We start from the raw sequence: 24,211 nt of genomic DNA, 5'->3' as shown, positions 1-24,211 counted from the left end.
TGTGCGTGTACTAAAAAGCTGATGGTTTGAATGATTTCTAGCATGGATTTGTTTGCCAGAAAAGTGGTTGAATGGTAGAAAGAGCAGACCCGTGGTATTGATCGGGGCTGACTCGTGTAGCAGAGGCAGGCCTGTTCTGCTGTATCAGTGCTTTCCTGACTTTTACGAGAGGTGCTCATGTGTGGGGGTGGGAGGGGGGGACGGCAGGGGGGAGAAGGAGGAGGAGTGTGGTTGCATGTGCACTGTGAGGAGTCATCTTTCTGTTGTGGATCGGTGGTAAGTAGCCATTAGTAAACTGATCTTTGGAAGAGGAAATTTAATGGTCTCCTAACTGTATTTACAAGACATTCAATTTGATAAAGGGTGTGATCTCGAATGATTTATTATATGTTGTTCTGCTCCTCTTTAAGCTATCGAATTTAGGTATTCATCAGTATTTTCATTCATTCCGTCATTCATTCATTTGCTCTCTCGTTCTTTCATCAGCTCTCATCAGCGTACACCAGCGAAAGCAGATCTAATGACACATTCTAATGCAGGCAAAATGCGCCTGTCACAAACGACATATTTCCAGTGCTGTGTTTTGTTCTTTTTTTGTTAGTCTTATTTAGATCTTCTCGGGGATTCCTTTTTAGTTAAATTGCGGAAATATTGTCTGGCTTTCTGCTCAGTTAAACATCAAAAGCTGGGGAAAGAGAAATATTAAAATATGGAGATCGGAAGTAGCTCACTGGGGCTACTGATTAGTGTACCAATCATTGTCATCAGAATTCATTTGGCAGTGGCAGTTGTAGAAAATGAAACTTTTGTCTGACTAATAATGATAATAACAGCAGTAATAATACTTTTTGTACACTCAATTTCTGCCCCGCCCTTGTGACGCTTGTTTTGTAATAATTGCTTTTATTCCCATATAAATATATAGATATTTCATCCACATGATACATAGGAATTTCTACATATGAAGGCTGCATCTACAAATAAAGATAAACGTTTACTTCTATAAATTTGTTGAAATGGCTCACTATAATGCACACAGCACTTATGCACTAGCTAATGTTAGCTAGTGTTATTATCCTGGACTTACTATATTCTACCTCCTTCTGGAGCTCTTGATAAGATGGAAAATGAAATGCACTCCATTTGGTACCCTGGATTGATAACCTGCTTCTTTATTATCTTAGATATGGTGGAAAAAAAATCGATATAATATACAATATCAAAAATACTGGGATTTCTTCTGTAAAAAAAAAAAAAAAAAAAAAAAAAAAAAAGTATTTCTAGAAACACGAGCTATGGAACGTATGGTACATCTATATAGTTATTATATGCATATGCTTACAGCTGTTGATCCGTCTTTTCATATAGAGGACAGTATTATACAGCATATTTAAATGCATGCCCCATATTTAGATACTGAAACTTTTTCATACAGTGAGGAATATATCCTACTTTTGTCTCAATTTCTGCAGCTGCTAATTTGCACTCTCTTATTATTGAAGTCAATAACCTCACCCCGTTCATATACTTCTACCTTATATAATCCTCGGAATAATAATAGTGCAAAAGACTATTTAATATTAAAGAGTATTTAATATTTAATACTATTTTCTGACTTTTGAAGAGTGAACTTTATAAGACCAGCTGATTTCAGACAGTAGTCTTTAAATGGGCGAGTTTGAAGCTGTAACTTTTACCACACAACCATAGTGGATGTGTCAAGCAAAAGGGAAAAATGTGGCTGAAAAATGTAGTCGTTAAAAAAAAAAAATGCTGAAGAAATCCATTTGTTGTCTCTGTCTGTTCTTTAGCATCCCCATCGGCGAGTGACCTTTTCCACCACCAATCCTGTGCAGGACCTGCAGGATGCCTCTCAGCACAGCTACTATGACAGCGGCTTGGAGGAATCGGAGACTCCCAGCAGCAAGTCATCGTCTGGTCCCCGCATCGGACCCCTGACCCTGCCCGAGGACCACTATGAGAGAACCACTCCAGATGGCAGCATTGGAGAAACCGAACACCCGGAAAACGGTACAATGACATTCCCCCACCATTCTGGCTCCTTGCTTTATGAATATTTATTTCAATGTAAATGGCTCTAATAGGCTCTTGTTGTGTGTGTGGTGTTACTGGTGATGGAGACATTTGTGGGAGATTTGTTTGTGCTCTGTGGCCATTTCGGAGTGGAAATGTTGTGGCACCCGTGACGTCGACTTGCTGTGTTTGTCGATGACTGTGTGGAATGTTATTGGTTTTTAAGCAGATCCATGCCTGTGTGTGTGTGTGTGTGTGTGTGTGTGTGTGTGTGTAGGTGTGTGTGGTGTCAGGGCCGGAGTAAGCAGTGTCTCCATCTCCCTCATCAGCAGGTCCTCTGTCAGACATCCTTAATGACCCTCTCTCACAAGTGTGCTAATTAAAAAGCCCAACTAATGGAGCATTTGCCCTCTAAATAAATCTGAACCATGACATCTGTGCAGACAACACTGTGTTTACTCTAAGCATTTCCTTGCTTCTAGTTGGACGCGGGTTACACTGCAGCTTAGGTGTACAGGTGCCATAATTTCTAGGCTTGGTAATCTATCCACAGGCTGAATGCTTATGGCCACAGCATAGGTCCGTATTAGAAAAAAAAATTCATAGCCAAAGCTAAACTGCCGCTCTGTGAACTCTGTATCATAATAACAATTTTGCTGCCTTAAGCTGCCAAACATAATCCATTACCTGTCTTGTAACGCGCTATGATAAGTGATTCACATGGTGCATTTCCAGGTATTATAGTATTTCACATTGCTGCACCGCTCTCTGGACCAGACACTTTAGCGTGGTGATTTTTCTCTGCTCACCTGCAATGTCTCGCCCTTCCCTTCATATTTGCATATCATTAGTTTGTTGTATTAATGTGGTTTCATCTCAGAAGCTTGCACAGCTCCTCTTTATGCGCATAAGGTATGGATTCAAACAGTCAGGCTTTTACTGCCCCGCTCAGAACGGGGGTAATGTATCAGCGAGGACCCGATAGAGCTACTAATCAGCATTGACAGTTGTGTTGTCACACTGTGAGTGAGAAAGACACAGATGTATCTATTATCAGCGGGACTGTGCATCATGAGTGCAGAGAGATTTCTGGCTTTTGTAAGTGAAGAGAGGAGGGAGGAAAAAAAAAGAGTTTTCTCAAGCTCAAGCACTCCCAAGTTGCAAAACATTGCAGGATCAAAGGCTAAAATGTGTCACCGTCACGCCAAAGCAGCAGATGATAAAGTTCTATTATTAGTATGGCTTCTTGCAATGTGATGCATTGCGTCTTTACTAGACAATTTTGTTTGGTCTCATTAGTTAGTTTATTCATCTCTGTTGCAAATGCATATTTGTTTGTGTCATTTAGTGACACCACAGTTCAGGAACTGAGTGGGTGGTGGATATGCAGCAGAGAAGTCTTGCCAATACTGCAGTTCCCTCTGGTCTTAAAGAGGTCAAAGATCACTTAGCATCCTATTTAATAGCTAGATTTAGTCACTCAATACACGGGCTAGCTGTTGATAGTCCACAATCCAACAGTTGACTACTTCCATTTTCTCTCTGCTCTTAGGATATGTAATATATGCAATTTATTTTGCTTTTTTTCTATTGTTGCAGCTGTTTATTGTGTTTTTCCCATCTGTAGAACACAGGTTTTTGTGAGACGGGGTGCTCTTTGTTGTCAGTGGTGGGAGAACAAGATTGTGAGTGGAGATGGAGCAGTTAAAGAATGAAAAGATGGCACAAGATGGGGGAGATGTTAGATTGTGACAGGGAGCGGGGACTAACAGTCTCTGACAAGGAAGCAAAGCCCATAGGATGAGCACATAGGACAGGGAGATGCAAAGATGAACTGCTAACCAAGGATAGACCTAATTAAAATGTGATTCCCACTTCAGGGAGATAACAGCGAGCCCACATAAAATGAAAGATTAGACAGAAAAATCAAATGAGACAGAGGAATTCCTCCCCAGCTCCACCTGAATAGTGACGTGAAGTCTTTTTTTAAGCATTTGAGTGACAGAGTGTCAGGTTGTACTGGTGCAGAGCTTTATTCATTGCAGTAAAGATGACTGACAGGCAAAAAATGGGGAGGTGAGCATGATGTGTCACTCCATTTAAGTTGGATAAAGCACTATATATGAACCTCTGACTGTCAGCCTTTGCATCACTGGGCCTCGGAAATATTGACATGGATGTGTGTTTTGTTGTACAAGTTAAACTTTGACACGGGCAAATCTACATTTTGAAAGATTTTCATTGGCCTACAGTTGAGAACAAAACCCATCTTAGTTTGGCTGTTAAATGCAATTAAGGTTTCAGTCAGAACTTTGCTCTATTAAACTAGTATTAGATCAACTTCTTGAGTCTGGTCCCAGTGGGAATCTCAGTTTGATTGCATCCTGGACCATGCAGCTTATTTGTTTATAAGATGGTACTATAAACAATAATAGTGCCAGAAGTGGAAATGATTAATTATTAGTCTATATCCAGTGGAGATTTTTTTTTTTTTGTCCTAAATGCTGTTCTAGAATTGCTCTCCTTTGAAGATTCTCACAGACTGGGGTAATATGACCTTGCTTTATTGGACTGGGTAGCAGAAAGGAAAGTGTGTCTGTGGTCTATAACAAGTCTCTCTGGTTCACTGAAGTAGACATCAACATATTCCCTTATGGTTCTTGGCTTTGGAAGTAAGAGTAGATTCAAACTACAGTAATAAAATTCTTGATATATGACATGTATGCTGCCTGATCTGCAGCAATTAATTTCTGGAGTTCCTTTTTTCGTATGCCTGAGCAGCTGCTCCCTCCTCCCACTTTTTCTAATTCTTGTCTTCAGGCTGTGTTAGAGTGCACTCCATTTCAGTTTCCCCATGTGCATTTTCCACTCTTATGTTCACGCGTGTGGCGCGCACATTGCACAACTGTTAGTTAATCTCATCAGAAATGTTTGTCCGTTGGAGATGCAGTGCATGCATGCGTGAGTGCGTGTGTGTGCGTATGTGCACCTGCATGCATGCATGTATTTATTTGCAGTAGAGGGTGTTGCAGCACACCCCAAATCTCGAAATCATTTTGATTACAGTGCTATTTTGCTTTAATAGACTCTCATCGTAATCACTGAGCTCTGTAATTCCCTTTAAATTGATTGCTTCAGAAAGCATGAAAACTGCTTATCTTGTATGTCTGGTTGCTGTCAAGATGCAGAATTTGTCATCCACATTGAAATCAGAGGAAGCCCAATGACTGGGCTCTGTGCCCCTCATCAGTCCATCAACTGTATCTCAGACACTGCAGATTTTGATTAGTGGTGATGTCAGACTGATTTACAATATTTATTACTGATCAGTTCACTGAGAAAATTCATCATTTTGGAGCTTTGATATATATATATTGCATAATTTTGAGACCCTGTAAAGAGACATCAGTATAAAAATAGTAAAATCCATATTTTATGTGTTTAAAATATCAGTTGTACAAGATGACATCAGGCATCTTTATTCCTCGAGCTGACTTGGGTTGATTTAATTTACTAGCATTTTTCGTTCCCTTCCACATATGATTTTATTTTTTTTTGTGTGTTTTTTTTCCTTTATATATTTTGGTCAACATGAGCCAAAGCCATTGACTGTATTTTGAGCCATAGCACACACCTGAAGTAACATAACATAAATAGTTTAACCTCCCGCCGCCTCAGAATCCTGGGTATGAGTCATTTGAGACCCATGATGGGCCCACTCTCTCTTCTTAAGACACAAGTTTGACCAGCAATCTCGTTACGTCCGGTCCAAGCTAGACAGTAATCACTCTTTCAGGGATCAGTGGTTCGGCATCTTGGCTGTGATATGAGGGCCAGCACCAACACAGGTGGATTGAAGACAGGTTCTAGCATGCGCACACACACACGCATACAAACGCACACAAACTCAATTGACCACAGATGGAGGAATTTTGATGTGGCCGCTTGCCCAGCATGAGGTCTCCCTGTGTCTTCCTCTGTGCGGACTCACTGCCATATGGGCTATTGAGAAGACTGAGATAAAATGGAATAAATGGCATTTGCATGATAATGAGGTTCTTTAGTGATGCTGTCTGATTTTCCTGCCTTAGATCTCGCAGATGATGCATGTAGTGTCATATATTTGTTCCGTTTGAACTCCCGTCAGGGGTTTTCCTCTGCTTTCAGTGCCTGGCATATCAGTATCGTCCAGAGTTCTGCTGTTTTAGCCATTACTGCTTTAAGATTATGAGTCTCCCGTGGACACCTGGTTTGTGTGGACAAAGCGTGAGGAAATATTTTAACAAATAAAGATGCAGGGGAAGACATTGTGCAGAATGAGAGATAGGATGTCTATCTAATGGGGCTTGTTTGTGCCAGCTTGGGCCTCGGCCCGGGTGCAAGGATGCTGTGCTGATGCAGGGGTGTGGGTTTCCTCAAACAGATGTAATTGTGCCTTGTCAGTGTCCCTGCCTGTTAGTACTATTGAGCTGAGTGGACCATGCCAGCCTGTACCAGCACCGTGGCCTCTGCCAGCCACTGCTGGAGCTGCCACCACCCAGAGAAAGGACAGGTCGGTCATGGGTCTGGCAGTTTTGTGGAGGCTTCTGTGGAAAAACAGTCCTTACAGGTAATCCCCTGAAGCAAATTGTCATGAGTAATATGCCTATAATCATAAGCTCATTCTAGCACACGCATTATGCTGTGTTCACATGAGCTGCTGCTGTTTGTCACCCCTCAATTGTTTGTAGTTTTATTTCAGAGCAAATAGGTCACTGGAAGAGCCTAACTGGAGCAGAATTAAACTCTCTAACCTGGATAAGGCTTTGACACCACAGACAATGGTAAACTATGGCTCTTTACAAATGACTTCATGGGACAATGCTGCTGAATACAAAATGGCACTGATGATGTGTCAACACGTCACAGTTTTGAATGTGTCTAGATTTCCTTTCGCCCAATTTGAAATTGAAAATGTGCTTTCACTTGTGTGATCACTAACAATAAGACTTGCGCACTCATCCCCACCTTTGGCCACGCACATAACAGTGTTTGTCAAATGACTGCAGACAGGCCAGACCTTTGAAAGGGGCTTTGTGACAGAAGGGACATGTTATTACATCTCAGACCATTAACTGTAGCAAAGTACGGAATTGGCTTATTGTCTTTTAGAGTGCACTGACTTATCATGTGGCTGAGATTGCAGCCACATGTGAAATCTAGATGGAACCTGAAAAGAAGTCCCATTATCCCAATAAATCTACCCCTTGCATTCAATTTCATACCACCTTCTTTTACACATGAAAGGGATTTCTCTGCAGTTTCATCATTGTGTCCATCTGACTGGAAGACTGGTAACATCACTGGTAATAGCATGTTTTGGCACAACCTGATTTTTATTTGGGCTTCAGTTCATAGAGTGATTTTTTATTGCTTTATTATTTTCATGACTTTCTAGTTTGATTCATTTGTTTTGTGTTTATTTTTATTTCTTTTGAGGTATTGGCTTGCACGTTTTACAAAAAATAAGGAGACGTTTTTTGATTAAATAATAAAAGCACATTCTAGATGTTGTCTACGTAATAAAAAAGAAGAAAGCAAAAACCATAAGAGATTCAGTAGAAGACCTTTAGAACATTTTTCTGGGGAGAGATTCCCAGTCCTCTTCATTTTAATAGAGATCTACACAAGCTACTCAGCTCTTATCCACATGCATATAACATGGGTGAAAACCCAGATGAGTGTTCAGAATTACGTGCAGAAAGAAAAGTACATGCTTATAAGCACACATTAGGTTCCATAAATAGTGCTTTTAACACCATACTGCCACTGAAAATGTCTGGTTTTAGCACTAAGCTTGTAAAATGAATGAGTGAGCCAGTATGCCTAAGCCAGTATCTCTAAGCTTTAGATGTGCTCATGTATTACTCTAACAAAAGTGGATGGCTCTATGTACTTAGGCAAAAATTGGATAGCATGCAGCCTACTCTTGCCATGCCAGTGAGTCTGGGCAGCAGCATGCTGAAGCAGCAGGTTTGGAGGTGGTAATGTGTGTGTAAATTTGGGCTAGAAAGTGCACGTGTACAAAGACACATGGAGAAAAATTTCTTAATTAGCGTGGTGTGGCTGATTGCTATAAGAGGTCCTTGTTTTCGCTAAGTGTCCAGTGGCAGGTCCATGGGATCTTAGGTGGAAACTTTGAGGATAATTATGGCGGCAGAAATAGAAAATGGTTGCAGAGCTCTGTTCCCCTCAGTGGGTCTTACCCAGTCTCACCCTAGATGTGATTCGTAGAGCAGGTAGAGCACTGTGCATCGGGGAGAGAACGCTGGCTAGGGGCCAGTTCCACTTCAACCTCAGTTGGTTGGGCTGTTCAAGCCGGCATCAGAGAAAGGCCCCGGGGGTCATCTCTCCATCATAGTGTGATGGGGACCGAGAGCCGCCGAACCTCCCTCTAACTAGTGTTCTGCCCTTCAATGATGGATGGCACTTGAGGGACTGGAATTGTACTGTATGGGTCTGACATGCATTTCCTTATTTCCAGTGAGTCTCACAGGAATGGAGCTGCTCTCGCTTTAAGGCTTTCTCACAGATATCTCAAAATTCACTGCAGTTCAAGGACCTTACAGACTCAATGAGGACTATAGTCCAGTGAAACTGAAAATGTCCTCTTAGCACCAAATGGAAAGCAGCATTACATTTTTTCCTCTTTTACCCCAGTGAAAGAATCAATTCTTAATTTGCAGTTTTGTGTTAACATGGTACATCATGCAGTCAATATTCTGCATGCCTTAAGCTAAATAAAAATGATTTGAATTAGTCTTGCTTATTCTCATGGCCAAGTGTATTACAGTGTTACACATTTAAGGTGACATTTCACTGCCCTATTACACAAAATCATCAGAATATTTTTGCAGGGGTTTGACAGACTTCTTCATCAATGCCACCTCTCAGTGACTACTTCACCAATTCAAGAATTTTCTGGCTTTCAAAACTCACTTTAAGGCTTTCTGCAAGCTATTCCTTAAGAGTCCTTGTTCTCAAGCCAAAAGTAGGTAATTCTAACAGAATATTGCATGATGGTGTAGCTTGGTTCTACCATGCATTTCTGTTGAATCTCTGGTCTAATTAGAGAGTATGCTATACTTCATTGATAAACCGTGACTTATTTTTGCTAGCTCCGAGTTGTAGAAACATTCCTTGGTCATCATCAGAGTTTCTTTTTACTTAAAAAAAATTCTATGGATTTTTTTTTTTTTTGCACTTTCCCTTTGGGTAGCTCCCTCTCAGATGGTCATGTTATGTGCAAGGCCCCAAAACTTGTCACTCATCTTGATGCGCTGTCTACTGAATGAGTATCTAGCCTGGGGATGAGGTACCCATCAAATTTACAGCTACCACAGGCACTGAGAAAACAGATGGTGAGGGGAGACATTTTAATTTTAGATAGATAGATAGATAGATAGATAGATAGATAGATAGATAGATAGATAGATAGATAGATAGATAGATAGATAGATAGATAGATAGATAGATAGATAGATAGATAGATAGATAGATAGATAGACTTTATTGTCTGTCCCATATGGTGACAGAAATTCTTCTTTGACAGGCTCCAACAATAAAATACAACACATAAAAACACACTGAAAAGACAAGTTCGCAAAGTAGATATCTAAAAGAAATGTTAAAAAGAAACAGCAGCCGATAAAAATAACTAAATAAATACATAAATAAATAAATATATAGTGCTCAGTGTCTTATTTTATTTTGTTCAGGGTGGTTATTGCAGTGGGAATAAAGGATTTTTTAGACATTTTTGCAGGCCACTGGGACTTTGTAACGCCTGCCTGATGGCAGTAACTGGAAGGGGTGATGAAGGGGGTGAGAGGGGTCCTCTGTGATCAGAGTGCTTTCTTGATCACAGAGCGGTTAAGCAGTTCAGAGATATGAATTTGTGGTGAACCAATGATTTTGCTGGCCTGACTGACAACATGGGAGGGTTTAGTTTTGTGTTTAGTGGAGAGGGAGCTGTACCAGGATGAAATGTTGAAAATGAAGATGGATTCAATGAGTGAGGTATAAACCAGGGTTAAAATGCCTCTGCTGACATTAAAAGTCTTCAGTTTCCTCAGCAGGTGAAGGCGTTGCTGTGCTTTTTTGTAAACTGAATCAGCATGATTCCCAAATTACAAGTTGGTGTCGATCTCTGTTCCCAGATATTTAAAAACTTCAATCTGCTCCACAGGCTGACCCTGTATATCGAGGGGTATAAAAAGGGGTGTCACAGATTTACCTCTGCCCCCACAGCTCAACTCCTTTGTTTTTGAGATGTTCAGCTCAAGCGAGTTCTTATGAAAAATTCGGACCAGGTTGCTGACTGTCTGCTGGTAACGGGTCAGTGCAGCGCTGTCCGGCAGGTGAGCCACCAGAGCCATGTCGTCAGCATATTTAAAAAGAGTCATTCCTTCACTGGTACAGGAGATGTTGTTGGTGCACACAGAGAAGAGAATGAGGGATAAAACACGACCTTGAGGGACGCCTGTGTTTAAAATCAACTTTCTGGATTTAAAACCATTTAAAAGCACCTGCTGTGGCCTGTCATTTAAAAAACTCTGAATCCAGTTGAAAAAAAAAAAAAAAGAAATGACGCTGATGTTTACCCTTGTTGTACATTTGCTTTATGCATTTCCCCCCCTTCTTACCTCTTTTTCATACATGTTGCTGTTATTTCTATGGCTTCCTCTCAGCTGATTGCCCAGATCTTGCTCTCCACTAGCCATGTCGACATGGCAGAAAAAACACAGCGAATGTGACCAATATTGTGAAAACATAACACTGAAAAGTCACCATGTTTGAGGCAAATGAGGAGAGGGAGCCTTGGAGACCCAGGGTCACAGACAGACCCAGACTACTGCTGTACACATGACCCAATTTAGCCATCAGTGTATTAAATTTTCATTTTATTATCTCGTAATGTAGTGTATGTCCTGTCCATTTATGATATTTTAATGTGCTAAAACATTTATAGTGCCATTTTAATGCCCCTTTAATACACAAGACAGCACTAAAGTGCAGATGTGGTCTTCATTCAATTAACCAAAATACTTGGCCTCCCAGATATGCTGAAGTGTTCCCGCCTTTCCCCCACATGTACTCCAATATCTAAGCCAACATTAGGTTAATGGTGTTATTGTGATAGGTGATTATTTCAGCTGGAGGATTTCAACAACATCAAAGAACCTGAATGTTGACGTAGCTGAATGCAAGGAATCGCTAAGGAGCTACACGGGAGGCAGGGCTCGTGCTGGCCTCAAAAGCCATCTTGATGACCCCCTGCTGCCTTCTGTGGTTTGCGTTTCTCTTTAAGGTCCATATTCATAGGCTGGAATTTGATGTCTCCCGTTATAATTATAATTAAATCATGCTCGCAAGTCCATGTGATATTTTTCCCCTTCCCCTAATCAAAGCCCTGTCAGGAAACGCTGAGGGCACAGAGCAGCATTGGAAGATTGCTGCTGTTCTTGGCCTACTCTGCTACACAAAAGGCAATTTTCATATTCCGTCCTTTTCTAAATTTGAATTGTCCTGCTCCAAACACATTGCTGTATTGTTCAGAGCATTGTGGGAACGGAGCTTTCCATCTGACTGCGCCAGGATGCTGACTTTCTCAGAGAATTGTCAGTCAGGCAGCAACTCTGTCTACAGTAAATGGTCAAATGAAGCTTTGCTTCTCCAAAGCCATTATTTAGCTGCTGCACTGACAGCTTACATTATCCTAAAGATCTGATTTTGTGTAAATATGTTGATATTTGTCCATACCGGGGATGAAAATGTTGTTCCTCTTTGGGTTGTGCTGTTTAAATCTGTGTGCATTAACTTTTATCCTAGTTATCTCTTTATATCATGCATGCTGGTACATACATTTCACCTGGAAAGCACCCAGACTGCACTGTGGATATAAATCCGAGCCTGACCGCTTGGTTTCTGGTTGAAGGATATGATGCATGATGAAATGTTAAAAGTCGTCATGGAGCAACCATGGCCACAGGCAAGGTTATGTAGCCCACAAGACACAGCAAAATATGTCACCACTATGTAGACAAACTCTCTTAAACTGTGTTTACTATTCTGATTTTCTACTCAGACTCCTGTACAGGTGTAGGACTAATTAGCACCTAATGTTAGCTCTCCCTAGTTAACCATGTCCCACATCGCAGACTGCGGAGATCAAAGGCAGAATTAGCAAAGAGATAACATCTTGATCGAAAGGGGAGGAAGAACAACAAATAGATCATGGTAGACATCCGTTTTACATGTCAATAAGATCAATGAGTGAAAGATAGTGAGCATGAAAGTTGTGCATAGGAATATCCTCCAGGGGAGCATACTGGGAGGAAAATAATTCCTTCTTTTATAATCAGAGATGAAAATCACGTATAAGGAAGACTTTGATTTTCCTATTGATGAAAATTAAATTGACAATGTACCCACGTTACTTGATGTGATTCAAACACAGAATCATTAATGTCCATTCAATATGTTGGACACACTGTTGGATGCAAACCCATTTCTGGAAATGCTTCTAGGGAAATTCGGTTCCAGGAAATAAACAGCTTAAATGCAACAAACATTACCAGACTGAGGACTGAATGTTTAGGTTTTCTTTTCAGCTTTTGCAAAATGAAAAATCTTCTACCTGCCAGTGTGAGGCCGTGCGCTGCCACTGTGAAAGGGCCATAGAAAAAGCCTGAAGCAGGAAGAAAGCTTCAAAGGCAGGGAGCAAGAAAGAGACATTCAGACAAGACGAAGAGGGAACATTTGGGTGTGAGAGAGGAACAGAAAAGTGACTCTTCATGTAAATGTCACACAGCAATCAGAGAATGGGTTGGGTGATAAAATGTTCTATTTAATTATCATGACAATATTACCCATTTAATCAGTCATAAACTTCACAAAAAAAGTATTTTTGGTGTTCATTTTTCTCATCCCTATCTTCACTTCCAACCTCGGCACTGTCACCAATTATTAAGCCATAGTCTTTCATGTTTTTCTATTAACTAATCTGCACTAGAAATAGACTTGTACTGCTTGTTGACATCCACACTCAGCAGCGCTATGCAAAGAGGAATCAATCAAGTTGTTCGGCTAAAAATGTAGTCTTCACATTTTCAAAGAAAGTTTGTTTCAAGCTGATGGGTATGCTGTCTTCTTTTTCCTTTACCTGTGCAAAAATTGGATGAAGTTAAATTGCAAAAAAAAAAGAAAAAGGAAAAGAAAAAAATCACCAGGCTATTGAACGTCCAGTCACAACCCCACACCACAGGGATTTAGTCTACATTTCTTTGAGCATTTCTAATTAAATTACACAGAAAACTGAATGGGAAATGCAAGGTGTCCTATTTCAGAAGTGAGACAAAGACACAGAAGAAGCAGCAGAGTGGGCCTGAATGTAATTATGCAGTATAAATATATTATAGGACTGCACAAACAGATTGCAATGAAAAAAGAAGAAACTATGAAGCTAAAATGTCTATGCATTGCTTTTTTCCACATATTTCAATCTTACATCTTCTCATACTGTAATTTGACAATGCCCAGTAATTAATGTTGTCCATGTATATTGTATTTAATTGTATTTATAGATATATTTAACACGTGTATAAAGAACAAAGTCTTTGTACTGGTACTATATTTTAATCCTAATCAGCATCCCTCTGTTTAGTATTACACCATTCATCATCTGTGGCACAGCCCACAGTAAAGATTTAAATGAACAGCATTAATAAAATACCTGTATTGGCCTGAAGAACAAATGCAAATTTCTAAATTTAGAGTAAAGCGCGGATGTCTAACTAATTCTTTTCAAACTCAATGTGCACATTCAGTTCTGTCCCTGAAGGCCTCTCTGAATGAATATGAGACTAAATGCAGCATATAGAGGAATGCTGTTTATAATCTCTAAACTGGCTGCTGCAATGGGGGATTTTCTATCTTGGCATAGTGTCTTCACTAAGTTAACTTTAACAGTATGGTCAAGACATACTGTGCTATAGATATAGGTGGGCTGTCATATTGCAACTGAATAGGTAGATTATCTGGAGACCTACTTTGAATTTATTTGTTATTTCCTAGCAGTCCAATTTATTGACTGCAGAAACAAAATTGCTCTTATTTGAATTAAGTCAGTCGAGAAAGAGTCTTGAAACTTGGAATTGGATTTATATGATAATCACACACCTAAATCTTTTATGTTCATAATAAATAATATGCTTTATTTTTTGTTTTTTTCAGTTTTTCTTTTGCATTGGCAGGTACTATGGATCGATATTTTGTTGTCAAGGTTCAGAATGCAATTTCCAGTCAGTAATTGGCCAGCAAGCCAAACATATAGCTGTGGGCAGAGGCATGAAGCTGTTCTCCACACAAGCAGTCAGCACAAACTCTCTGTGCACCAACAGAGAAACAATTATATTACTTAGGAAAGGGGAAGAATGCCATCATTTAGCACCCTTTGTCCCCAGTCTACCGCTGATGTTTGGAATCTATTCCATCTGAAGATGCCTTGTGTATGTGTCACAGTTTGACAAAAGCCTTAACATTGGTTGACATATCACACCGCATATCAACTTCTCAATTGGAGGAGCTGGTGCATAGCGTGATCTGTCAGCAGGTGCTAAGGCTTTGTCAAATGCAGTGATACAAAAGGCAGTCTTCAAATAAAGGAACCCTAAGACAAAATGGTGGATGGTGAGAGAACTGACAGGAGGTGTACCATCACCCACTGAACCATCTACAGCATCTTTTCCTGACGTGCCTCTGCTCGACATGTCCACTCATCAGCCTTTGTCAGCAAGAGGCTCGCCACTGCTCAGGAAGCAGAGAATTCAGATCTTACCAAGTCTGCGAGGGAGACCTTGACACACGTGTTTAAACCTCAATAGCAACTCTCATCTTGGCATCACTTTCTGTAGACAGTTTGACTGAGAATTGATTAACCTATTTCCGGCAAATATTTAACCATTTATGCTTTTTGCATAAATTATCTCCATAAATGAATGAAGTTTTATTTTTTAATGAAGTGAAAGACAGTAGAAATCATCATAAGTGGCTTTTCAAGTAACCTTTTCCAGCAAGGCTTGTCTAAGACACCAACTAACAGTGTCTATATCATCTGTAGAACAACATGGTGGCTTTGTAACAAAGCGGTTTACTTTATCTTACATGTCACTTTTTATATAGGTGAGTCGACAACGCTGCCAACACTATGCATTTTAATTTTGCTGGTGAGATGTAAAAGTGCACATCTGAGGTTACAAGCTCCTCCACTGTTCTTTTGGATTCCATTACAATGAGCAAGGAAACTGTGCATGTCAACGCTATGTTTGTGTACTTGTAGCAAGTTTCACTCTCTTAAAAATATATGCCTCTGGAGGGGGAAAAAAGCAGTTTTTGGTAGCTTCTGCTTACTGTGCTTCCTGTGAACACTTGAATAACAAGACTTGACATGTCATAGCTGAAGAAATACAAAACCCCCGTTCCTTGTTGTTTTTCCTCACAGTGGATGACAACCACAGAATGCATTCGCACCCGGTTATTATACTGATAGCCACCACAGACACTAATGTCCACTCAGATGTGGGATACTTCTTTTTTCCTTTTATTCCTTGGAACTTCTTTAGTCATTTACCACATAAACTGTTTGCAGGGACCACAAATATACCATTAATATCACTCACACACTCCCAAACGATAGTAGCTGTTTTTTTCCCCCGTTATCCCTCCGTGAGCTGTGGGTCTCTCATATTTGTTCGCCATCGATCATAGCGGTGTGGCGCGCACGCTGGAAAGCAGCCGGTGGGGAGAGGCAGCATTTGCAATCAAACAGAGAGGAGCAGTGTGAAATCTCAGGAAGAGGCAGCTTCCCCCATGCCCGTGGGCAGGGGATCAGACGATGAGGAAGCCTGCCTCAGACACTCAACACCTCCCACTGGCACCCTGATGCAAGCAGCATGCAAACCCACCCCTCACATGTATCTGTCAGCCGGGGGGGGGTTAAGCTCTGTGTGTACCCCCACTCTGTAACTGCACTGTGGAGTGCATGTTATGTTACTGCAGTCGAGGTGCTTTTAGAAGCTTTGCTAAGGTTCACTCTGAGTCGCTGATGTGGTACCCAAGGTGGCAGAAGGTAGAAATTACTGTTTTTCTTTTTCGCGATATTGCTTTAAGCGAGCAGATGGGACCGACCCAATATAAAAAAAGTAGAAAGCTACAGGTGCAATCTATCTCCAAGTCTACAGGAAGAGAATTCTGTTGTATAGAGAGGAAGAAATGTCATTGAGTCACTGCTCTTCAAAACCAAATCACAAGCTCTCTAAATCCAGTCAGCCTGTTTCAGCCACTGGCATAATAGTGCTGTGGTTTGCCCATCTGTTCTCCATTGTCCACCTTGGCTCTCCATCCATGACATACAAGACTATAAACTCTAAAGGGTTTGTTCCAGACTGTGAGCAGATTTATTTCAGGTATAGGTGCAGCAGAAAACAGGGTTGAGTGGGTGAGAAAATACCAATATTCCCACAGTGCCTTTGGCTGCTCTCTCAGCTCGTGGTTGACTCATTTGCTTCATCATGTCCACCAAATATTCAAACAATGATCATTTCAGCTCAGCGTGGGAGCATGTTTTGATGTGTGGAGTGGACAGTACTCTGCCACACTGTAAGTGGACTGTACTACAGCTACAGATGGCAAATGGCCGCAGCAAAAGGCAGACACAAAAGTATAATTATCAGTATTGATTTTTTTTTTTGTGGAAATGGATTTGAGTGTGACAGAAAGGTCAGTGAAAGCAAATGTAAAAACTTGTGCTTTCACAAATGATACACCCTATCATTACACGCCATCTTGACCACACAATAACTAATTCACTATGATTACATGTTGAAAAGCTGTCGTGAGTTGGCATGTGTGACTGGAAATTAAATGCACTATAGAATACAAATGTTGTAACACCGCAGGCTGCAGTTGAATATAGACCACTCATTTGTTACGTTGTCTATTAAGAACAGACTGTGTCAAAGCTACATTATAAATAAAACCATATGAAATGTAGATGAAACACTAACAGACAAGGTGATGGCCTACTTAAATAGCTGGCATTAGAGCATCAGTGTTCTCTCTTGATGACGTGCGATATGTGCTTTGGCACCTCTGGAAGAAAATAGCAGACTTTGGCATGCTGAACGTTGTATTTAGCTGTCATTGCTGATTTTCTGGCGCCTTGATGATGATGGGCACAGTTCAGAATTTGCAATTCCTGTCACCAGTGCATGATGCCATTTTACATTACATGTTTTCCATTCACTAAAGTCCACTTCATGTTTTCTAAAAGCAAAATCGACCTGAGGTCTGTTACCAACCTGATAGTCAAGTGAAGATGTGGCAATCAGTGGTGACCCCTTTTGTGAACGAGAGAATGAGTGAAAAGAGAATCTAGAATAGTACTCAGAGCTATCCTCCGTCAAGGTCAGTTTCTTATCATACAATTATTATATTTAAGTAAGCAGCAAAAACAGATTTTAATGGGTTCTTCCTTCTGTAATGCTCATCTTCTTCACCAAATATCATGAAATTCAAACAGCCAAACTGCAATGCAAACACCTCCGCCTTGGTTCTCGCCTTGACACACCGATCATACATTAAATAGGGCCTTTTGTGTATTTCAAGAGCTAATTGGGAGTTTAGTGTCCTTGCCTTCATACCAAACCCAAACACATGCACGCATATAATGGCAATGTCTAATTTGTAAAGAAAGAAACATGCCCAATTGTGGCATGTGAAGTGTTTCAGAAAACTTGCATGTACGTAATGTACCTTTTTTTACCGTACACTGATTTCGAGATGTGGAGCTGTGCTGATTTTTTGCACGAGGCCTCTTGGTGTGGCGTAAACCTCCTGGAAGCTGTGGAGAGGTTTTAATCAAGTGTGAAATCCTTTTGGGGTAGATGCCTACACGACTGTGCTTGTGCTTAGAAGCGTACTCCTCAAACCCTCTCTCCAGCTCTCTTCCCATGAACATCTTTTGTAGCAAGAGTCCATTTCGCTGCAGTGATGCATACAGACAACGCTCTTAGCGGAGCTGAGAAAATGAAACTCCAATCATCATGCATGAGGCAGTACACACACAGAGAGACATACACTGTTGTCTTAGTTGCCTGTTATTTCTTCTAGCTTCAAATTCAGCTTGTTTTTAATCAAGCGAAAAAGTGTGTAATTCATTCATTTGAAAAGATTCTTCGTTCACTGGCATTGACCGAGTAAACAGAGAGAAGAATTTGCCACTTAAGCATAATGATATAATTAAGCTTGAATAAGGCAGATCATTGCTCAATTGTGAAGTAAATGTATTGAACAGCCTAAAACATCTAGCTATCTAGGATTACAGGAACAATGAGATTAACTGCAGCAATAGATGAAGCTATGCATTCTTCGTTGGCCAATTATTATTATTTTAATAAACAATATGACAATTGTATATGGATTAACCACGAGAAATGTAGATTTCAGACACAAACAAGAACAACATAATTAACTTCCATTCATTTTCATTAAACGGTAAAGCAGTTAAAAAATGTAAAACATGAGCTGTCTCACTTTGGCTTTTGATTGACTGAAGCCTTGGCGAACTAGATGCAGTTTTTCCAGCCTAAGAGGTCTGGCATTTTGTGGGATAATTATCTTGCCACTGGTCATGAGTACAATACTGATGTTATGTCTCATAGGCTTACTGTCAAGCTGGCATTTTCCCCTATTAGCTGTGAACTCTTACTACTGCCTCTAATACGTCATCTCTTGTGGTTGCATCATTCACATGCAGCAACATCTTTCTGTTTGTTGTGTGTGTGCGTGTGCATGTGTGTGGGTGTGTGTGTGTGTGTGTATGTGCAGCATGGAGCTTGATGCTCTCTCTACAACAGCATTTACACTTATTCACACTCTGTCCCATAGCCACAAAACAAGATGAAGCATATATGATGGAGGCATCTTTACATGTTGGCATTACAGTAACGCATTTGTCACAGCAATCAAAAGTTTACACGGCAGTGACATCACAGACACACAGATCTTCATTGTCTGTCTCCTCTCACAGACATTGATCTGGCTGTCCCAGTCTGAGTCTGAGGGGATAACAAAGATAAATTGAATGGTATTTCCTTTTAATCTGGGCTGTATGTTTAGCTTGTCAACAGGTGGACTGCTTAACAAGTCTATTGGCTGCCAGCTGCACATTTCTGGTGAGCAAGTATGTAGGTTCCTTGGTGCAGTTTTCACTGGTAGAACTGTGTGATAGTCTTGAGTGATAACTGAGGCAAACTTATTTTGAAGCTTTCAGAGCTTATACATTAAAATGAGGTCACTGGGTCATGGACCCATTTATTTAATTAGGAACAGTTGAATAAAAAATGGATGATAATCAAGGGCAGGGAACTCATTTCAGCACTGTCAATCAATAACTCATTCAACAATGGTTTTTGCCCAAAGGGATCCAGCTATTCCCTTTGTAACCAAACACTTCATGTCTCTAGTATGCGTGGCTGTTGCATCGTGTTGCATTCTTGCAGTCTATTTTTTTGTTGATACATCACTAATTACAACATGCAATCCATGTGTAACTGAAATTAAAACACTGTTGGTGAACATGTTTACGATGCAATGATATGTTACGAACATAGCAGATAAACTGCTATTGGATTCTTCTAACTGACATAGACACAGCACGCCATCTCTTAAATGTATCACATCAGCCCGTGGACTACACACACACAGTAGCGCTCATTACACAGTGCATAGCAACAGCTACATAGCAACTGCTGCCGACTGCTTAGCAACAGCTGCGAAGACCTCAAGAAGAGGGGGGTGGGTTTCATGGAGTGTTTAGGATGACACCATTTCGGCTCACAAATGCCTTTTCGCAACTTTTTCTGAAAATGAATATTCTTGCAGTGTTCGTCACTGTGAAGCTCTCTCTGATGATGCTGTTTTTTTCTGTCTTGCCCGCAGATATCCGCTCCCTCCCTGATGTGGCAATGACTGGAAACTGTACAACCGAGTGCAGCGAATTGGGCCACTCAGACGCCTGCTGGATGCCTGGGCATCCCTCCCCTGTACGCAAGACCAGGAACCCCCCGAAACTCTCCACCTTCGTGCCTTACCAGGAGAGAGGGAGCCTGGGACGCCTGGCAAATGGGAGCGCCAGGCTGGGTGGCGAGGAGCACCGGTCGCGCCTTCCACCCTCCCGCAGTGCCTATTCCAGCAGTGGTCATGATGCCAGTCAGGACTGCCCTTTAGAGGAGATGCCCCTGAGCGTAGCCTCTGAGTTTCCACCCACCTCCCCTTCCGCCCACACTCCAAAAAGAGAAATTTACCTGTGAGGAACATATTCACCTGATCGGTTACACACGTGAAGGAAAGATAACACCCACTTCAGAAGGAGAAACAGGCTGTCCACATGCTAAAGCCAATGCCCATTTTTTAGGTAACAATAGGCTGTGACTCATTCAATCACTGGCATGAACACTTGTTTTTGTCATTTCCTCCTTAAATTATTAATTTATTAGGATATTTATTAATGATGCCACAAAGTTAATTGATGCACTCACTATTTTATTTATTCCAAAATCTTGAAAGATACAATTTAGACAGATGAAAAAGGAAATGCAGATGGTAATTGCTACTTTAGTAGGTACTAATTATCGTTGTAGTTAGCCAAGTCCCATTCTGTGAAGTGATCTCTTGAATTTGAAAGTTGTGATCAGTGCTCTTGTGCCATTATTAGATATAATTTAATAGCCAGCCAGTCGAGGCCATATCAGAAGGCGTAACACTTTTGACTAACAATCAAATGAAATGGTCTATCTTAATGTACAGTGCTGTAAATACATTTGAATGGTGTGTTCTACATATATTTTTGTCGGGCATAAGCTGAAAAAAATGGCCTCAGAATTTTAGCATATTTAAGCGTTTCTTTACTACTGCTGTTTAAACTTGATTGAAACCATCTCCCGGAGTGGAGCTCGATATTGTGGAAGGCATTTATCCGCTCCACACAATCACACACACACACACCTTCGACCCCTAATCATAGTAGAATGGCCTTTACCTCTGCTCCCTGTAGAGCTCTGCCACTGGTGGAGGGAGCTGTGTGGCAGCATTTAAACTGACATTATGTTCCACTGACTCGCAGCACTGTGACCTATCGTTCGTCATGAAAACGGTTGACTTGGCCACAGTACCCCAGAGTCACAATGACCAAATGCAGAGTGCTCACCAGACACATTCTGATTGGCTTTTCACCCCGTTGATGAGATTATAGCGGTGTATCAGTTTGGAAAAGCTCTCCTCTGTTGTGACAATCAGACGGGCTCTATGCGTAAGTCGCAACCCTTTCCTCTGAAGCTCATAGTGGTTTCCCCTCACTATACATGAGAACTTGTATAGATCTAATGAATGCCTGAGGAATTATTTACATGAAAGAGCACTTGAGTGTTGAGAGATACTGGAGAGATTGAGTGCTTACGGAACTTAATACCACACTGATATAAACTAGATAGGAGCTCTACTGCCAGACTACTTTTTTTTTCTTCACTAGATATATATACTTCTTCAGAGGTAAATTCAATACTCAGTGCACCCAACTCACTGAAAAGAGTGAATTAGAAATGTGGACCTGATATGATGGATTCCAAAAAGATATTAGAAATAAATATTTAATTTCATATCAGTAATTAATATCTGGAATTGTTGAGCTTCAGCATAGGGTTTAGACAGCCGGAGTCATCCTCGATTTACGGCAGCTCCTGTTAATTAGAATTTTCCTTGTATTGAGGACAACATGCTTAATAAGTTATTAGGCATTTTTCCTCCTCTGGCTATTGAACAGAGAATAAAAATAGGGCATGCCCGTGGGCTTCATTTATCTTTACAAAGATTTTCCAAGTGAATCTGAAGGATATGTCTGAAGGACACTATGTATTAGTCAGTAATTGGGTGTTAATGATGACTCCACTAGCCTGCCTTACAACATCGTAGAGCTCGTCGGTGTCTTTGATTTAAACATTGATTTGATTAGATTTGTAGATACCTTTCACCTCTGCAGAGCATTTCCATAGTGAGATTGTGTCTGAGTAAGGGTGGAAGAGCTTAGAATGGACATTTCCTAATTAGGGTGAGTAATGAGTCCTGAGCTAGGGCATGTGTGAGCACACCCTCAGGACAAGGCACCCACCAGATAATGCAAATCCACCCACGGAGCTACAATCAGTTAAAAGGGGTATTTTTATCAGCACTTATCTCATCATGCTGCCACTGAAAACTGCATTTAGAATAATTAAACTGAAAACATATGGAAATTACTGGACATGGCCATGATTAAATAAGGTGGGCGATTATCCTGCCTTGAGGGGGAGAAAGCACATTATGCCGTTTTCAAAGCCATTTAGCGACTGAAATAAAATTCAAACAACAGCCATGATACACTGTGATTAAACCCCCACGGCTCCCCCAAGCGCCCCTCTCAGAGCTGCGGATAGCCGCTTCACGAACTGAAAGCAGCGGGTACGATCACTGACCTGGAATTAATGACAAGTGAGAAAGATAGCAATGAGTGATAAAACCAGTGTCACATAGCCTCAATCACAACTTTATCTATTTAAATGCTTTGACTCGATTCAGTTTCACAACTGTGTCGCTTCCAGATTCACCTCTGGGGTTAAATTTTAACCTGATTCCAGCCTACGTATCACTTTACTGAATCTGGAACGTGCCCTCTGATTTGTCTCCTTATTACAAACACATGAAATGAACGGAGGTAGCAGATTCGTCAGTTGTTGATTCAGACCGAAGGGCAGGAGTTTGATTTAAGCCCTCTGCAGAACAAAAACAAGCCTGGGCCTACTTCCCCCCTCTCTTGATGAGTCGGACTCTTTTGCTCCAGCCAATAATGACCTCCTGCTACTCACTTCTGGAACAATATATCACCAGGTTTGACCTTTCTTTTGAACTCATGCTGAATGAACTGTGTTTACTTCTCTCTCAAACACAGAACAGTTCTCCGTGATCAAACTAAGAGGACATCACGAAGCACCTAAACACACTCAAAAGTATGTTGAATAATGTTTAATTTGTACTTAACATTGATTTAATGTTGAATTCACTTGAGTATCTTTTGCCTCTCTGTAGTGTGTATTGTATGGTGATCATTTCTGTGGACAGATGGACAAATTACCGTACTGAAATTGGCAAGAGATTTTTGAAAATATTATTTCATTTTACTTTTTACTGATCAAAGACTCTTAGCAAACTGGTTGTGTGAAAAAAAATGAAATCTGTTGGTGGTGTAGTGTACATAGATCTCCACAACCCTGTGTCTGCTGTCAAGCAGGCCGTGATTTTAGCATGAATTCCAAAGATAATTGGTAGAAACTGTTTACTCTTTTCTTTTACTTTACTTTTCTGAAATGTCAGTGCTGGTTCATATTCAAAAGGCCCTCTCCCAAACGAACTGAAATTAACTGAACATTTCATCTTTTTCACAGTTCATCTGGAACAAAGACAATTGCCTTGGAAATATGTCTTTGCAAGAGAGAATCTAGTTGTTATCCTAATTGTTGGTATATTTATATAGGATAAAATGCTTGTGATGCCATGTTTTTGTACAGTTTTATGTACATACAAGTGAAGCTTTCTAAAAGTTCTGAGAAAAGCCGATGGCATATAAAAATTGTAACATGTTTTCTTGAGATGTGCACATCTTGCCTTGGTTGGATTGACCTTTGCTGAGTCAGTGTGAATGTGGCCGTTCTATGCCTGCACTGTAGTCATTCACCGGCTCCCACCTCCTGAGGACTTAATCAGTTTTTATGTTTATTGTGAACAGTGGATTGTCTTATCTTACCAGTTTGTTAAACTCCTGTGTTCTGCTTCGTTCTGTTTCCGCATGTTGACAAATTCTCTTGTAATACTGTAAGTCCTCATGAACTTTGTAATAAAATCACTTCAGGGAAAAAATGAATGCTGTCAGTGTTTCCGTTGCCTTCTATTATTATTCATCACTTCTGCTGTTAAGCAAGCATGTGGTTGTTAGATTTTTATAAGAGCTTTTGCAGCCTTGGAGCTACATTGTGTAACATGTGTCTCACTC

General features: G+C 40.7%; 1 protein-coding gene across 3 annotated transcripts in view; it reads left to right on the top strand.

Annotated features, from left to right (window-relative positions):
* Positions 1-24,082, top strand: part of pcdh1a (protocadherin 1a) — a 152,821-nt gene extending 128,739 nt beyond the window's left edge. For 2 of the 3 annotated variants that reach the window (XM_055017217.1, XM_055017216.1), the window contains exons 4-5: positions 1,812-2,031; positions 20,074-24,082. In XM_055017217.1, the coding sequence (XP_054873192.1) occupies positions 1,812-2,031; positions 20,074-20,444 (591 nt within the window). In that variant the 3' untranslated portion in view covers positions 20,445-24,082. The remainder of the gene's footprint in view (positions 1-1,811; positions 2,032-20,073) is intronic. The other variant, XR_008603942.1, reaches the window with a different exon arrangement.
* Positions 24,083-24,211: the final 129 nt, after the last annotated feature.

This window comes from Amphiprion ocellaris, chromosome 14 (genome assembly GCF_022539595.1).
Source record: "Amphiprion ocellaris isolate individual 3 ecotype Okinawa chromosome 14, ASM2253959v1, whole genome shotgun sequence".
Classification (NCBI taxonomy): Eukaryota; Metazoa; Chordata; class Actinopteri; family Pomacentridae; genus Amphiprion; species Amphiprion ocellaris.
This window is presented reverse-complemented; position numbering and strand designations above follow the sequence as displayed.